General features: G+C 38.0%; 1 protein-coding gene across 1 annotated transcript in view; it reads left to right on the forward strand.

Annotated features, from left to right (window-relative positions):
- Positions 1-16,497, forward strand: part of Tanc2 (tetratricopeptide repeat, ankyrin repeat and coiled-coil containing 2) — a 412,218-nt gene that overhangs the window by 161,100 nt on the left and 234,621 nt on the right. The window contains exon 5 of the mRNA XM_077800862.1: positions 9,045-9,155. Within this exon, the coding sequence (XP_077656988.1) occupies positions 9,045-9,155 (111 nt within the window). The remainder of the gene's footprint in view (positions 1-9,044; positions 9,156-16,497) is intronic.

Consider the following 16,497-nt stretch of genomic DNA (forward strand, 5'->3'; position numbering starts at 1 on the left):
CTGCCCCCACTCCAATTGTGGTAACGTAACTACCACGCCCTGGGGTCGTTGGTCCTGATCTGGATGTGGGTGGCGGCTCAACTGGGTCCCCCCTCCAATTGGTGTGACGTGTCTATCACGCTGACAGGCCTCTAGGCCGGTGGGTCGCAGTTCTGCACAGCCCCCACTCCCAATGGGGGTACCTGACTACCTCTCCAGCGGGTCTCTGAGCCCCCTCCGGACCCGGGTGGTGACCCTGCTCCACCCCCACTCCAACCAGTGTGACGTGACTGCCTCGGTGTTACGTGTCCACCACGCTGGCAAGCTACCTGGCCTGTCTTGCCAGTGGGCCGCAGGTCTGCCTGCCCTGCTTGCTCAGATGGCAGCTCTGCACAGCCCCTACTCCAAATGAGGTTACTTGGCTACCGCGCCGCGGGGTCGCTGGTCCTATTCTAGGCGTGGGCTATTCTAGGCGTGGGCGGCTACTCTCTTCAGCCCCAGCTGCATTTGGGGTGTCATGATACCACGCCAGCTGGTCACTTGGCATGCTCTGGGCGCAGGTGGAAGCTCCACTCTGCCCCACAGCACCCAGCAGGAGCCTGAGAAGCAGTCACCGCTGGTTCCCTAGCCTTGGGCCGAAGCAGTTTCGGTAGCCAGAACCCCGCCTCTCGGATCCCGATACACTCTCCGCTGGGAGCTGGCTCCAGCGAGCAACCCCCACGGGTTCCCCTGCCCCAGGCCAAAACTGTTCCGGGGGTCAGAACCCAGTCGCCCCAAGCTCAGCTCACGCTCCACTTGGAGCTGGCCTCCACTGGCAGTCTCCGCAGTTTCCTCAGACCTGGGCCAGGTTAGCCCCGGGAACCAGAATCCAGCTGCTCAGTGCCCTGCGCACGCCTTGCCAGGTACGAGCCTCTAGGAGTATTCTCCACAAGATCCCCAGTCCCGAGCCTGAACAAGAAATCTGTCTGCTAGACGCAGGCAAATACCAGCCTGAAATCACCTGTTCCCTAGCTGAATGGGCTGAGATCAGTAGAACATGGGGATGATTACATCATCTCTCCGAAATGGCGGCTGCTGTCCTCCTCTGTGGTCTGACCGGTGTCTGGAACCAAATTGGCCCGCTTCTCTCCTCTGTCTCAAAGCCGGAACTCAGCACTCAGTGCTGCCAATGTACCACTGGCAGGAGCCCCCCGAATCCGTATCGCTGCTCCCCCGCTCCGGCACCTTGCTGCTCCCCAGCACGCGCCACAGACTCCAGCCGCGGGGCGATTGCCTATTAGGCTATGCGACCCTCCGTGCGAAGAAATGGAGCTCCCGCAGTCGAACTTCGCACGATGGAAATCTGTCCAGTAGATTCTGGAGCACCTCAATTTCACTGGAAATTCCCAACAAGATAGCCTTCAGGCGATTCACATCGTCTTTCTCCCGCTCAGTGACGCGGCGCACTGGGGTGATGCACTCCCTTCGCCGCCATATTCCCTCCTCAGGCCTTGACTTCTGCATCCGCCGCGGGGCCACCTGTGGAGCCGGGTAGCTGTGGCCGCGTGGTTAGGAAACGGGCGGGTGAGGCGGCTGCTCCCAGAGCTAGCGTTAGGCCTCCCAGGGGAGCCGCTTGCCGGAGTGGCTGATGGCTGCGGGACTAGACTCTGTGCCCGGGTGGCCGTCCAGGATCCACTTCTCTGGGACAAACTGTCACTTCCAATAAACCTACCAGATCACGGCTGCTCTCCTCTTAAGGGAATTATGCTAGAAGTTCCTCCTTAGGTAGGCTGCAGCTGTTCAGATGGGTCTTTCTTATCCCGTTAAAGTGGAGACGTTGGAATCGCTGCTTCCTCGCCGGCCGCCATGTTGGATCCCAATGTATGTCTGTCTTTATGCCAGTTCTGCCTCTACTTTTTTGCTTACTGAAGCTTTGCAGTAAGTTGTGTTATGAGAATCTTTAGTCAGAGTCCTGAGTCTAGGGATCTTGAGAGACCAGGTTCGGCCACCTGCTTCTAGAGTCCGATTAACAGACATCATGATGATGAAGCAGGAAAGGGGTTTATTTTCTGCTGGACCAGATTGGGAAGATAGTTGGTCCTGAAAGTTTTCTTCTCCATACTGAAAACAGTTTCAGGATTATATGGGGGAAAAAACAAGAGGTATGCATATGCACAGCAGTTTGGGTTGGCCTGGTTGTAGGTTTGGTTCTTTGAGGTCCTGCTGGTATCGTCCTGGTGTACCAGGGTTTAGGGGGCAGTTTCTGTTCAATTTCCATTTCCAGCATGACTGCCTATAGAAAGTTAGGACAGAGAAAGAACAAAATGGAAGTAAGTCAAGATAATGACGAGGTCTTCCTTTAAATCCTGCAATTTGTAGGAGCCTCTATACGGTTTTATTGTTGTTTTCATACCAGCCATTTAACTCGGGGCCTGTGCATGATAAGCGTACTCTGTACTATTAAGCTACACCCCAGGCCTTGTAAGTTTTGAAATTAGGAAATGTGAGAACTCCAACTTTATTCTTTTTCAACACTGTTTCTACTATTCAGGGGTCCCATGAGATTTCATGTTAATTTAGGATGGGTGTTTCTATTTTTTTTAATTCTCTTTTTTATTATTATTAGTTGTTCAAAACATTACAAAGCTCTTGACATATCATATTTCATACATTTGATTCAAGTGGGTTATGAACTCCCATTTTTACCCCGTATACAGATTGCCGAATCACATCAGTTATACATCCACGTTTTTACATACTGCCATACTAGTGTCTGTTGTATTCTGCTGGGTGTTTCTATTTTTGCAATAAAAGGTCATTGAATTTTTCATAGGGATTGCTTCAAATCTATAGATCATTTGGTATAGTATTGCTGCCCTAACAATTAAGTCTTTCAGTGAATATTTTTCCATTTATTTATGCCTTCTTTAATTTGTTTCAGTAGTGTTTTATAAGGTGTTCAGCATACAAGTGTTTTTTGTCTTCTTGATTACGTTTATGCCTAAGTAGTGTGTGTGTATATGTGTGTGTGTGTGTGTGTATGTGTGTGTGTTATTTTAAATTAAATTGTTTCCTTAGTTTTCTTCTCAGATTATTCATTGTTGGTATATAGAAATTCAGCTGATTTTTGTGATCATGTTACTTTGTTGAGTTCATTTATTAATTTTAGTAGTTATTTTGTGGAATCTTTAGGGTGTTTCTCCCTGTAAGATTATATAATCGGCAAGCAGAGATAATTTATTTCTCCTTTTCTAATTTGGATGCTTTATGCTTCTTTTTCTTGCCTGAACTATCTGAAATAAAATGGTTTATCAAGCCATTACAGATGCTAGTCTGAAAAAAAAAAACAGGTTCTGGGACAAATTTCTGCAACCAGAAGCAGAAGGGCTAGGCAACTAGTAGAAAAATGTTCACTAGACCTAAAGCTAAAAATATTTTTATAATGAAATATTTGAGGAACGAAAGCACAAGATGTTTACATTGAACCCTCATTGGCCATAGATAAGAGAGGGATGGGACAATGCAAAGCTGGGAAGTCTTTGTAATAGGAAAGCAATCCATAAGAAGTAATAATTGTTACTTCTATATTGGCTGGGGGTAATAGTCTGGAAAGTTTATATATAAAGAGGGATTGGTGGCCCTGGTGGTCAGCCTTGATGAGAATTAAGTCAAGGTTTCATCATACATTCAGGAATGTGAAATAGTCTTTTGTTGGTTTTACATGCAGCCATGAACTAATTAACTTCCTTTATGTCTTTTCCTACTCCTTCCTCTTGCCCTTGTAATTAAGTTTAGGATATCTCAGAATTTTTCTTTCATTAGTACTTTGTGTTGCTCTGCTTATTACATTCACCCATCATCTTTCTTTCTTTTTTTCTTTTTTGTGGTATTAGGGCTTGAACCCAGGGATATTCCATCACTGCACCACATCTCCAGTCTTATTTATTTATCTATCTATCTATCTATCTATCTATCTATTTATTTATTTTTATTTTGAGGCATACTCTTGCTTGCAAGTCTTGAACTTGGAGTTCTCCTGCCTCAGCCTCCCAGGTACTTAGGATTATAGACATGCACTACTGTGCCCAGCTCATTCTTCATTTCTCATTTTTCTGATCTTTACTTTGATTTTGTCAGTCTCCATGTATTTCTTTCATGAGTATCTGATTCTTGTGCTACTTTCTTCCTAAAAATTATTTCCTGCTATGAAACTTCTATCAAAAACCAATGCTTTAATAGTTATTTAAAACTCTTATTTTAATGCCTTTTTATTTGTTTCAATTAGGTTTATATCAGTATCATCAACATCATTCCAGTTTATAGAGGTCCATAGGTGGATTCTCTTGGTCACTATTGACAGTGATAGATCTGATTGCTTTTATCTGTTCTCAAAGGAACCACTACCACCACCATTACCCAGAGATCTGGGGAAGAATTGTTGTTGTCTAATCTAGACCTTTTTTGTGTGTGTGTGGAGGGGCGGGTCCTGAGGATTGAACTCAGAGAAACTCAACCACTGAGCTACATCCCCAGTTGCTTCGCTTTCAAGAAAAATACTGTCTACATCCTCTAAGTTTTCGTTTTATTTTCTCTACCAGGCAGTATTATGACTACTTGAAAACCTCTCATTATTTGTGATCAGGGTCTCAGTGAGTTGCTTCTTGCCTTGCTAAGTTGCTGAGGCTGGCTTTGAAATCTTGATCCTCCTCCTCAACCTCCCAAGCCACTGGGTAACCTAGACCCTTTTTGATTTGAACATTTTACTACTTTATAAAGTATAACTTATATTTATTTCAACATTACAGCCTTCTTAGTTTTTTTAAATGGTAATACTATTATTATTCTCATTCCCCTCTAGCATCTTAGACATTTTTGTGTCACTCCCCTATTCCCCCAACACACAAAATTCAGACTTTCCAAATCATGCTGAATCTGTGATGTTAGTAATAACACAGCAAAACCAGTAATATTCCCCATGTCTCACTTAGTTTTCAAGAATAATGGTAGAATGTGCTAGGTATATAACATCCTGAGATAAGGGAGAGCTGGTTGGAATACCCTGAGCCTGTTCTAGTCCCCTACCTATAAACTGAATGTCCTTTAATACTTGCACTCAGTGACTCAAATGACCTGAGGGTATAATACCCAGGATAGACTGCTTTCCAAGATCCCTCAACTGTGGTAAAAGTGAGGCACCCGCAGAAAGACTTTATCCACCCTGAGCAGATTTTCTTTTATTTATTTATTTGTTTGTTTGTTTGTTTGTTTATTTATTTATTTATTATTAGTTGTTAAAAACATTACAAAGCTCTTGACATATCATATTTCATACATTTGATTCAAGTGGATTATGAATTCCCATTTTTACCCGTATACAGATTGCAGAATTACATCGGTTACACATCCACGTTTTTACATACTGCCATACTAATGTCTGTTGTTCTGCTGCCCTTCCTATCCTCTACTATCCCCCCTCCCCTCCCCTCCCATCTTCTCTCTCTACCCCATCTACTGTAATTCATTTCTCTCTTGTTTTTTTTTTCCTTTCCCCTCACTTCCTCTTATATGTAATTTTGTATAACAATGAGGGTCTCCTTCCATTTCCAAGCAATTTCCCTTCTCTCTCCCTTTCCCTCCCACCTCTTGTCCCTGTTTAATGGTAATCTTCTTCTCATGCTCTTCCTTCCTGCTCTGTTCTTAGTTGCCCTCCATATATCAAAGAAGACATTTGGCATTTGTCTTTTAGGGATTGGCTAGCTTCACTTATCATAATCCTGAGCAGATTTTCTGAGCCCTGGGGGAACAGCTAACAATGGATCTTAGTCTTCTGTTGTCCCTTATTGTCTATCAGTAATAAACCTGTTTTGCATTTTTAAAAAATTCAGTAATATTCTGTGCTGGGCAGCATACTGAGGATTTTCTTTGAATAATGTAATCTTTACAACTGATCTATGATATAGGTACTGTTATAAACCCAAGATAACTAATGAGGAAACAGAAGGATTCTTAACAGCTAAGAAAAGTAGAACAGGTAGGAATCTAACTTAGGCTTTGTAGTTTCAAAGCCTAGACCCTTAATTCTTGTACCATCCAACTCTTTACTATTGTGTTACCATGTTATACTGCTTCTACATACTGTGCCTTGCATCCACTTGCTTGCTTTATTTTCCATAGCCATACTCATCACTGCTCCATGTCTTTCAAACCATTATACCTGTCCGCCAAGTTTATATGCATCCTTCCTCAACTTCTACCAGATTCTCAAACTCAAATCTCTTATGGTATAAAAAATCATGTTCCCAGTGTTGCTTCAGATCACTCTCAGAGCAGTAGTTTCCCATGAGTTCTTACATCACAGTAAAATACCTGGTTTTGGTTTTAATATTTTTACTCATCTTATTCAACCAATCACCTGTATTTCAATTATCAGTAAAACCCTTTTGATGTAGCATTTTCTTACCTATCTGAATTATCTTATGTACCATTTTTACAATGAAGTTTATTAAAATACGCTTTCAAGAAAACTACTGTCTACATCTTCTAAGTTTTCCTTTTATTTTCTCTACCAGGCGGTATTATGACTACTGAAAAACCTCTCATTATCTGTGATTATACCTCCTGTGTTTGACTTACAAATAACACTTGTTATCTATAATAGCACCATTATCATCTGTTTTATAAAATGATTGAACTTCATTATTAGACATACACACTACCCCATGGATGAAGTGGTAAAGGTAGACAGAAGTAAGAATTAAATATCATTTGTGAGCTTTAAAGATAACCTTAATTGGAATTCCTAAGAGTCAGTATAGCATTAGTCTTCACAGATCAAAAATAACTGTCTTTGTTAGAAAATTACATATTTTAGTAAGAAATTTCGTATTTCCCAAATCTTTTCAATTTCAGATTAATACCATGTAGTCTGTACTCTCTTCATAGTCTTCAGCTATTTACTTTTCTTTTTCTGTACAATTTCTAGAACCCTGAATTTTCTCTTTGACTTCATCTCATAATTTGTATACTCTTCCTACCTCCCTCCAGTTTCTCTACCATTCTCAATTTCTTTCTTATATTTCTACCCTAAAATGCTGGTTTCTATTACCCCAAAAGTTTACCATCTAGAATTTTTAAATATATAGAGTCCCTTGATCAGGGACCAATGCTGTCTTTGTCAGAACTCAGCAGATATAATAGTTATTCTGATGCCATGACAATACCTTAGTAAAATTCTAGTAAAGAACTTAAAAGTGTTAAGAATAAAATTATAATCATTCCTCCTAAATGCAATTTTGAATAAATAAAATGTTTCATTATTTTCTAGTTAGTTGGTGAGAATATAATGAAGAGATTTGGATTTTGGCTGATAGTAGCTTGCATATATATCTCTTGAGACCTTCATTTGTGATAATGATTTTAAAAGACATGCTCAAATATTATTACACTCTTAGAGTTGAAAGTTCTGCTGTCTTAAAGCTCACTTTTGGATAAGAGTCCTATCAATAGCATCCTTTGAGTTAGGACTCTGTTGCCATGGAGACAATGACAGGCTTTAAGTTGTATTTTTAATATATACTTGAAATATATATACACACCTTAAGGTTTAAATTATGATTTTATTGTCTGTAGGTTTTGAGTATTGGCAATTTAAAAATTATTTTCTATATCTTATTAATACTTTAACATTTTTATCCTCCAAAGAAAACAAAGGAGAACTCTTGCCATTGTAATGACAATGTTTTATAATTCTTTTTAGAGCATCTTTAGGAATAACAGAATCCTCTGTGGGTCAATTAAGAATGAGGATTTTAAAGAACATGCAGAAACTTTAAAAAAATGGCAGTGTGATCTTAAACATTTACATGTCTTAAACACAGTTATACAAAGCAATTTCATATTCATTTGAACTTTTTGTACTAGTGCTATGCTAAATAATTTAACCTTATTAAAGTTTATTTAATAGAACTCAATTTGAAAGTACCATAGCGATCTTCATAATTTTAACTTTTAAAATACTTACCTGAGCCTAGCACAGTGACACACACCTATAATCCCACTACCTTGGGCAATTGCAAGTTCAAGGCCAGCCTCAGCAATTTAGTAAAGCCATAAGCAATTTAGTGAGACTGTCTCAAAATCTAAAAGGTTAGGGGTGATGCTGGGGGTGTAGCACAGTGGTAAAGTGCCCCTGGGTTCAGTACCTAGTACCAAAACAACAACAACAAACTTATTATTTGAATAAACGTTAATAGTATTTCCTAATTTCCCCCTAAAAATCAGTAAATAAAATTGATATGTGCTTTCTGTAAGTAAAACTTTCAATCACAAATTATACTTCATTCTTTATGAATGAATTCCATGGCATAGAATATTACTGTTCCATAGACTTCATGATTACATTTGTAAATTTACATTTCTTTAGCATCAGTATCAAATTGGCATGGCCTAGTTAATATTTTAGCCTGCTAGGAGTTTCAACTTCCTACATTAGTGACAGAACACTACAGTGATTGCTTTAGGCTACATAGATTAGGAGTGATGACTTATATTTAATCCTACTTTTGTATTTATCATTACTGAATATTAAAGTAGCTATTTCTGGATAAAAATGACCTTTTGGTTACAGTTATTATCATGAACAAAACCTTTAAATTTAGTCCTGTCATTTTGTCAGTTAATACTTGTATTTAATGGCACCGATAGCCAAAATAAGAGTTCTTTGCTTTATAAAGAGAAAAGAGCCAGAAGTAGTAGATGATCACAATTTATACTCATAGTTTTGAATATTAGCTTTTAGCTTTTCTCTTTTTCAGAGACTTTTTAGCAAGACCCATCTCCTCTATGAAGAATGCAGTTAATTTTTTTTCTGGCACAAAAAATAGAGTAACCTGATCTGAGTCTGACAGAGTGTGTCGTTCATTTAAGTGCTTCCATCTGTTGCCTGCTGTTCCCCTTACTCATGACCCCTCTATGTTTCTCTCTTTCCCTTACCCTTCTCCTTCCCTGTCTCTCTTTACTTTTTTTTCTTTCCCTTCCCATTTTCCTCTTTCCTCCCTCTCTCTCTGGCTCTCTCTCTTTGTCCTTAGCCCCTCTGAGGAAGGCAAAGTTTGTTGAGAGCCCACGAATTCCAGAATCCGAGCTTGGCTCCCCAACCCTCACTTCAGCTCAGAAACTGGACGTGGACACATACTGCCCTGGTAAGCATGCATGCAAAGTGTCTGCTTTGAAAGAGGGAGGATTGGATCAGGCCCATCTGCAGAGCAGTATTTTGCATGTATACTACTCATAAAATCATGTTAACTCTTTCTCAGCTGGTAATATATTCTCCTTAAAGAATATAGTTTTTATTGAAAATCCTGTTTTGACTTTTGATATAATGATAGTAAATATTAAAAGCAATTTCAAAGATAATTTTCAAAAGAAAATAATTTCTGAGTTATTTTTGTGATTTGAAATAATACAAGAGATTTTTTTCATGGTCATGTGCAAATGGAAATGTTGAAGATGTGAATATGAATGTCTATTCAACACTGGACCTTTTGCATATGACCTACTATGCCTAATTTTTGTTAGAATTCTAGATAGTTATAGAAAATACTTATAATATTGGAAACATTAAACTTGAATTAGGAAAGAAATAGATTCCTGAATCTATTGGACACTCACTTTTAGAAATACCTCTTGTGTATGACCTGTAAACACATGTGGGACTTCACTAAAACCCTTCCTGTGTGGGAGCCAAACTGAGACAGACTCATTATCAATGCTTAGATTCTTTCAGACTTAGATGCGTTGCCTGGCAACATCCTTTACACTCTCTCTAGAGTGAGTCTATAGAACTGTGTCAGAAATGTTTGCAGTTCTAGTTGAGTATACAGATCAGAATGTTAGTAAAGGACCTTAGAAGACTTGGTTTTAGTTCTTTTGTTTATTCTTGCTCATTAAAATTGATGTTAACCAGCCTGAATGCAACCATTACATATTCACAGCATTGGGATTCAGCAGAGTAAAATGATTCCTACTTCTAGAGGAGATAACAACAGCTCTGATCTGAAATGTGAGGATCATATATCTCTGAAGCCAGATAGGAAAAGTTAAAACAAAACCAAACAATGGGAGAAACATGGGCCAAATCTAGTGAAACAAAAGACATTTGATTTTATATGAATCAATTTTTAAAATATTGAAAGTCCTTGGGACTTTCACTCTCAGAACATTGAACCTTGAACTTCAACCACTGTTACAGATGACTTATTCTCTTCTAAATCACTAATGGTTATATATTAGGAAACAGCTTCCTGTTTCCAAAAGAAACAAAAGCTCTTTAACATGTTTTGAGGTATGATCATACTTCTTAGGCAATGGAATGTTGTGCTTTGCATTTCTCCATGCAAATTTTAGTGTTCTAAAGTAAAATATATAAATGCATTGATCTTCTATGCCTTTTTCCTAAGGCTTATTATTATTTTATGGGAGGGTTGGGAGGTGGATAACTGGGTATTGAACCCAGGAATTTGCACATGCTTGAAAACACTCTACCAACTAAACCCCAACCTGTCAGAGGCCTTTTATTTACCAGATTTGCAAGTTAAAACACTCTTAGGAGAGCCTAATTTTCCCTTTTCTTATTTCCCATATGACATCCTTTATCTGATTTAGCTATTGTTATTATCATGAAGCAAGTAGCTGCTGTTTGTGTTGGAATGTCAGTACTGAATAGCTATGGACAGTTTTATCCATGTAATTATGCATATTTTCCACAAGTATAAATTCTTTATTGATTTAGAATTGAACCAACTAAACCTCAATTAAGATTTTTAGAAGGCTGAGGTTGTGGTTTAGTGGTAGAGCACTTGCCTAGCACAGTGAGGCCCTGGGTTCAATCTCAGTACCACATAAAAATAAAATAAAGCTATTGTGTCAATCTACAACACACACACACACACACACACACACACACACACATATATATATATATATATAAAATATATAAAGATTTTTAGAAAGCCAGGGAGAACCTAAAACATGATGCGAATATGCTAATTGTCATGCTATGTAGTCTTTTTTTTTTTTTTTAATCTGCAACAGACTTAAAGCATAGAAACTTCATAGTGGTTTGTTCTTTTATAATAAAGGCATTAGGTCCTTGGAAAATAAGTTTCTATTGAGGGTAGCAACCTGAGGTTTGAAGCTATTGTAGTTATGCTCGAATTCGGGACCCCCAAAAGACCACTAGAGACCCAAGATCCATGTAAGCAGCAAAGAGGTGTTTATTGCGAGCTAGCTTGGTCCTCCCCATGCACACACAGCAACTGGTGATGCGGAGAGGCCCTGAGCCCAGGGTTTGCAGCAGTTTTATACATTCTTTGGAGAGGGCAGGGACTTCACATACATCATAGCAAATCATCACACACCGCGGGAAAATCAGATAACAACTCTAAAACATGATTAGCACATTCACTGGCAGGAACAAGTTGGGTAGGGGTGATTGGTCAGTATAAAAGGGGTATTCATTTGAACTGATTGGTTTAAGCCAAGAGGGGTGTATGTGCTGAACTACATGGTTTCTCAACATGTTATCAACCACCATAAACTACTGGGAGGGTCATCTGGCATCCCAGGTATTTCCCTATCTCATGCTGATTGGTGGCTGCTAGGGGGTTGCTATGGATCCCCACCTAGCCTGAATGAGTCAGGGACACCTGGCGCAGAGATCTCTCCTGTTATTTGTAGATAAACAACTTAGCAGGGTGGGAATGTGCCTAGGAGTGCTCTGTGGGTCTTTCCAAGAACAAAGGTGATGTCCCTTCCTTGGACAGGCCTTGCTCTGAGGTAGAGGCTGGTTTTTCATTGTCTCTACATGGTATCAAAAATTAACAATGAACCTGAATTGATGTGTTTACTCATAAAACAAACTTTTGGAATTTAGAAAACTATACCCTGAAGTATGATGCTTTGACATCCTGAGTACTTTGAACCAAAGAAGCTTGGAAGGCTTCAGAAGCAGCCTTAGAACCAAGGTGTCTCTAATCTTTTTCTGCCCTCTTTCCCTTCTTTCTTCCCAAAGCAGTGCAGAGGGGGGCTTTTTCTGATGTTTCCTTATCTGCCTAAAGATAGATTCTTCAAAAAAGGAACAAGGAACTCATTTGTCCTGAATCCGTTCACAGAGAGTCTCATCTACTGGGGAAGATTACTATGTTACCCAAGTGGGGGGTTGGGAGTGGGGTTAAGAAAGTCTATACCAGGCCCAGACAAACTTTGTCACAGGCTATCACCAAATCATTTACTCTTCCCAAAGTTGCCCACATCTTCTCTCCTATGTCCTCTGCGAAGAGGGCATGAGCTTCTAGATCTCACTGAGTGTTCAGGTACTCATTTTGCTTTCCTCTGATTGCCCCCCATAATTAATTTTTATGCCTTTTCTCAAATTAAACTGTCTTGCTGGCAATTTATTTCATAGACTCAATTATGGAACTTTCAGAGGATAAGAGAGAAAGGATTTTTGCACTTCTGCAAAACAAATATTAAGCCAACTTTTTTGAACATTTTTTACATAAGATATACTAACAGAAACATGAACATATTTTATTGTATATTCCTACATAATAAAACAGTTAAAGTTAGTGTGTTCTGATATCTTCTTGTCCACCAGCTTTACTCATTATCATCTGCAAATTCAGGAAACCACATTTTACAGAGCAGTAGTTGTAAATTAAAGGTTACAGCAGTGGTTCCCAAATTCTAGCACACTTTGAAAATTACCTGGTGGCCTTGTCCAAATGTAGATTACTAGGCCCATCCCCCCATCCCCCCAGAAATTCTGGTTCAGTGGGTCTGGAATGGGTCAAACATTTCTAACAAATTCCCAGCTGATACCTAACCTGCTGTTAGAGGCTTCATACATTTAAGAACCAAAGTTAAAGGGCTATATAGACATTCTACAAATGATAGAGTGAACAAGGCTAAAAATCTAGAGGGTTTATTCTACTATTGGTGACTTCTGGAGAGTAATTGTTCATGTTGTTCTGTATTTAAACTTAAACCTTTTGGTGTCTATATTTTAGGTTGAAAGAATAAAGCATTTGTGTCTGAGACATATGTATTCTTAGTTTTCCATCTGTACCTGGCATCTGTGTAGTCATGTCTAACTTTTCTGTGTTGAACTACATATAGAGGGGTATGTACATTCCTACTTAGTTTGCCACTGTTGCAGCCCCTCCTTTTCTTTTTGTTTGTTTTCTTTGGGTATGGAGGAAGGAGATTAAATAAAGATATTCCTTATATCGTGGTCTGTGGTTTGTTGTTGGCTATATATTTCTTTTTCTTTTTTATTAGTTCTTTTAGTTATATATAACATTAGGATTTATTTTGACATAATTGTAAAGACATGGAATATTATTTGCTCTAATTCAGTTTCTAGTACTCCCCCCGCCACCCCATTCCCTTCCCTATATTCTACTGATCTTTCTGCTATTTACTTATAGTTTTTTTTTTAATATTGGTGCCTTATGGATATACATAATGGTGAGACTGACTGTAGTATATTCATATATGTACATAGGAAAGTTAGATCAGATTTTATCCCGTCCCTCCACCTTCCCCCTTAATCCCCTTCCTTTATTCCATTGTTCTTTGTTCTATTTTAATGGAGTATGCACCCATTTCTTTTATTTATTTCTTTATTTCTTTTAATTTTCCTTATTTTGGACCTGTTGCCTGTATTTCTTGGTGATCTTTTGGTAATTGAATTTTACCAAGGTTGATATTGGTGAAGTTTCTGTCTTCCTGCTATTGGTCATCATCATAATATAGCACATTTTTCTCACTGTTTATAGTTAACCAAATGGAGGGTAGATTAGCTCAAATGCTATATAGAACCCTCTGTAACCTTGTAACCTGTAGAACTTTGGAGTCTACAGACACAGGCATGAACTTCCCATGCATATTAGAAGGCATGAATTAGTTGGGAAAGACAGAATTGTATTGCCATTCCTACTGAAATGGACTATCTCAAGCTAACCTGGGGAAAGTTGGTCCCAGAGGTCACTACTGAGAATTTGAAATCATTAATGCCTTTTGTCCTTCGCCCTTTGGGCCCTACTTGCTAATTCCAGAAGAATAGAAATTTCACTTGACATCTAATTCCACCTTGTATTCAAGTAATGATTTGACTATAGGAATGGTTGTAACTTCAAGGACCACATTTAGTAGATATAGTCTTTAGCTCCAAGTGAATTCACCAACATCTGTCAGCCAGGAAACTGTAGAAATGTAAGATTTTTGCTATTTGCCTTGCTACTATCCTCTGAAACTTCCCTGGTTCTGTGCATTCTGGGAAATGAAGCATCTTACCTGTTCTCATCAGCCTTCAGCTTTCAGTATATCTTCCCAGTGTTATTATTTGTCCTTTTTGTTTTGTTTTTGTTTTGGCAGCTGTGTCCTTTCAGTGCAGTAGATATTAGGAAAAAGAGGGATTGAGACTTTCTGTTCCATAGAATCCCTAAAAATCCCATTTAAAATGAAGATTTTCATTAGTTGCTGATCTGTTTAAACCATAAAATATTTCACATATAATTTTCTTTAAGTCTTTGATTTATAGATTTATGTCTTTGATTAGAACAGGAACTTAAAATAGATGATCTAAAATTTTAGGGTATCAAGTTTGTTGATATTTAATTAGTATTCCTGATTTGAAGAATGTAAATAAGTTTCAAATTTTTAAATATGTGTGGCATTATTTCTTTGTTTATAACTCTGAACTTCTTTCTTCAAATAAAAAAAAAAGCAAATGTTGTGACTTGCTTCAAACTCAAGGTCGGTGTCCTGTGTCCTTAATATATTTTCTATAATTTTTTTAAAATAAGGAAAAACATAAAGAATGGTGCCCAAAATAGTAATTCTTTCTCTGTATGAAATTTTGTGAAGTGAACAAACCCATATAAGTATCACCTAAATCAAGATATAGAACTTTATCAGCACTTCAGACAATTCCCACATGCTTCCTCTGTGTCATTATCCACTTCCTATAAAAATAACACAATTCTGACAGCCATCATCATTTTTTGAATTTTATATAAATTTGATCCTTTACTATGTATTCTTTTGAATCTCTTTTTTTTGTTCAACATGTTCTTGAGGTTTTTTTTATTGCTGTTATTTTATTGTTTGTCCACTGTTGATGACCATTTTCAGTTTTGGCTCCTATGAAAAGTTCTATGAATGCTCAAATGCTTATTACATTTTGGGGTTTTTTGTTTGGTTTTTGGTAGTGGGAATTGAGCCCATAGGATCTCTACCACTAAGCTACATCCCTAGCCCTTTTTACTTTTCTATTTTTATTTTGTGACAGGATCTTGATAAGTTGCTGAGACTGGCTTTAAATTTGTGATCCTCCTGCCTCAGACTCCTGGATTACTGGGATTATAGGCGTGCACTGCCATGGCCGTTCATCACTTGTCTTTTGATGTACCTATGTATACTTTTCTTTTTGGTGTGTAACTAGAAGCAGACTTGAGTCATAGGGTTTCAGTCTTTTTATCTTAAAAGAGCCAAGTATTTTTGTGAATTTCATGCTACCAATTTATATTCCCACCAGCACAGCAGTGTTCAAAGTATTCCTTTACCTAATATTGTTAGATGTTTGTATGATGTACCATTCTGTTCTGTACCTTTTTAGTGATAACTCATTATAATATTGATATACATTTTCCAGTTACTTTGAATACCTTTTCATATGATTATTGGCAATTTTGATATTTGCCTTTGGTCTCTATTTTTTAATTGGAATATCATTAATTTGTAGACGTTCTTTATATTTTCTGGGTATAGTCCTTTTTTGGTTATATGAATTGCAGATCTTTTCCCACTCTATGACTTGTCTTTTTTTCTCTTAATTGTGTCTTATTAATGAACTTCACTTTGCTAATTTTTTCTCTAGTGAGTGCCTTTTGTGTCTTGTTTAAGAAATCTTTACCTGATTCTACATCTTAAAGATATTCTTTTTTTTTTCCATTTTATTAATTTTATTTTGTTGCTTATGTTTTTTTTTTTATTGGTCGTTCATAACATTACATAGTTCTTAATACATCATATTACACGGTTTGATTCAAGTGGATTATGAACTCCCGCTTTTCTTAAAGATATTCTTAAGGTTATCTTCTAGAAGTCGGATTGGTTTTTCACATCTGCATCTATAATCCATCTGGAATTATTTTGTGTATGGAGAGGATTCATTTTTTTCATAGAGATATATTGATCTGTCATCAGTTATTGAAAATACAATCATGGTATTTGAAATATTCAGTGGCACTCTTATCCTAAGTAAGGTGATTATGTATACATTTGTTTCTGGCAGATCTTAACACTCTGCCTAAAGATTGAGGTTCTCCATAGACTGCCATAGTCACTCAATAGTGCTATGTTTTCCCAGGGAGATATAAGATTTAGCAGCTCATAGTCGAGAAATAATCCAATGTCTGGGGTCTTCTTTTGTTTGTTTTTTCCATACTGGGATTAAATCCAGGGGTGTTCTACCTCTGA

Source organism: Urocitellus parryii, chromosome 7 (assembly GCF_045843805.1).
Source record: "Urocitellus parryii isolate mUroPar1 chromosome 7, mUroPar1.hap1, whole genome shotgun sequence".
Classification (NCBI taxonomy): Eukaryota; Metazoa; Chordata; class Mammalia; order Rodentia; family Sciuridae; genus Urocitellus; species Urocitellus parryii.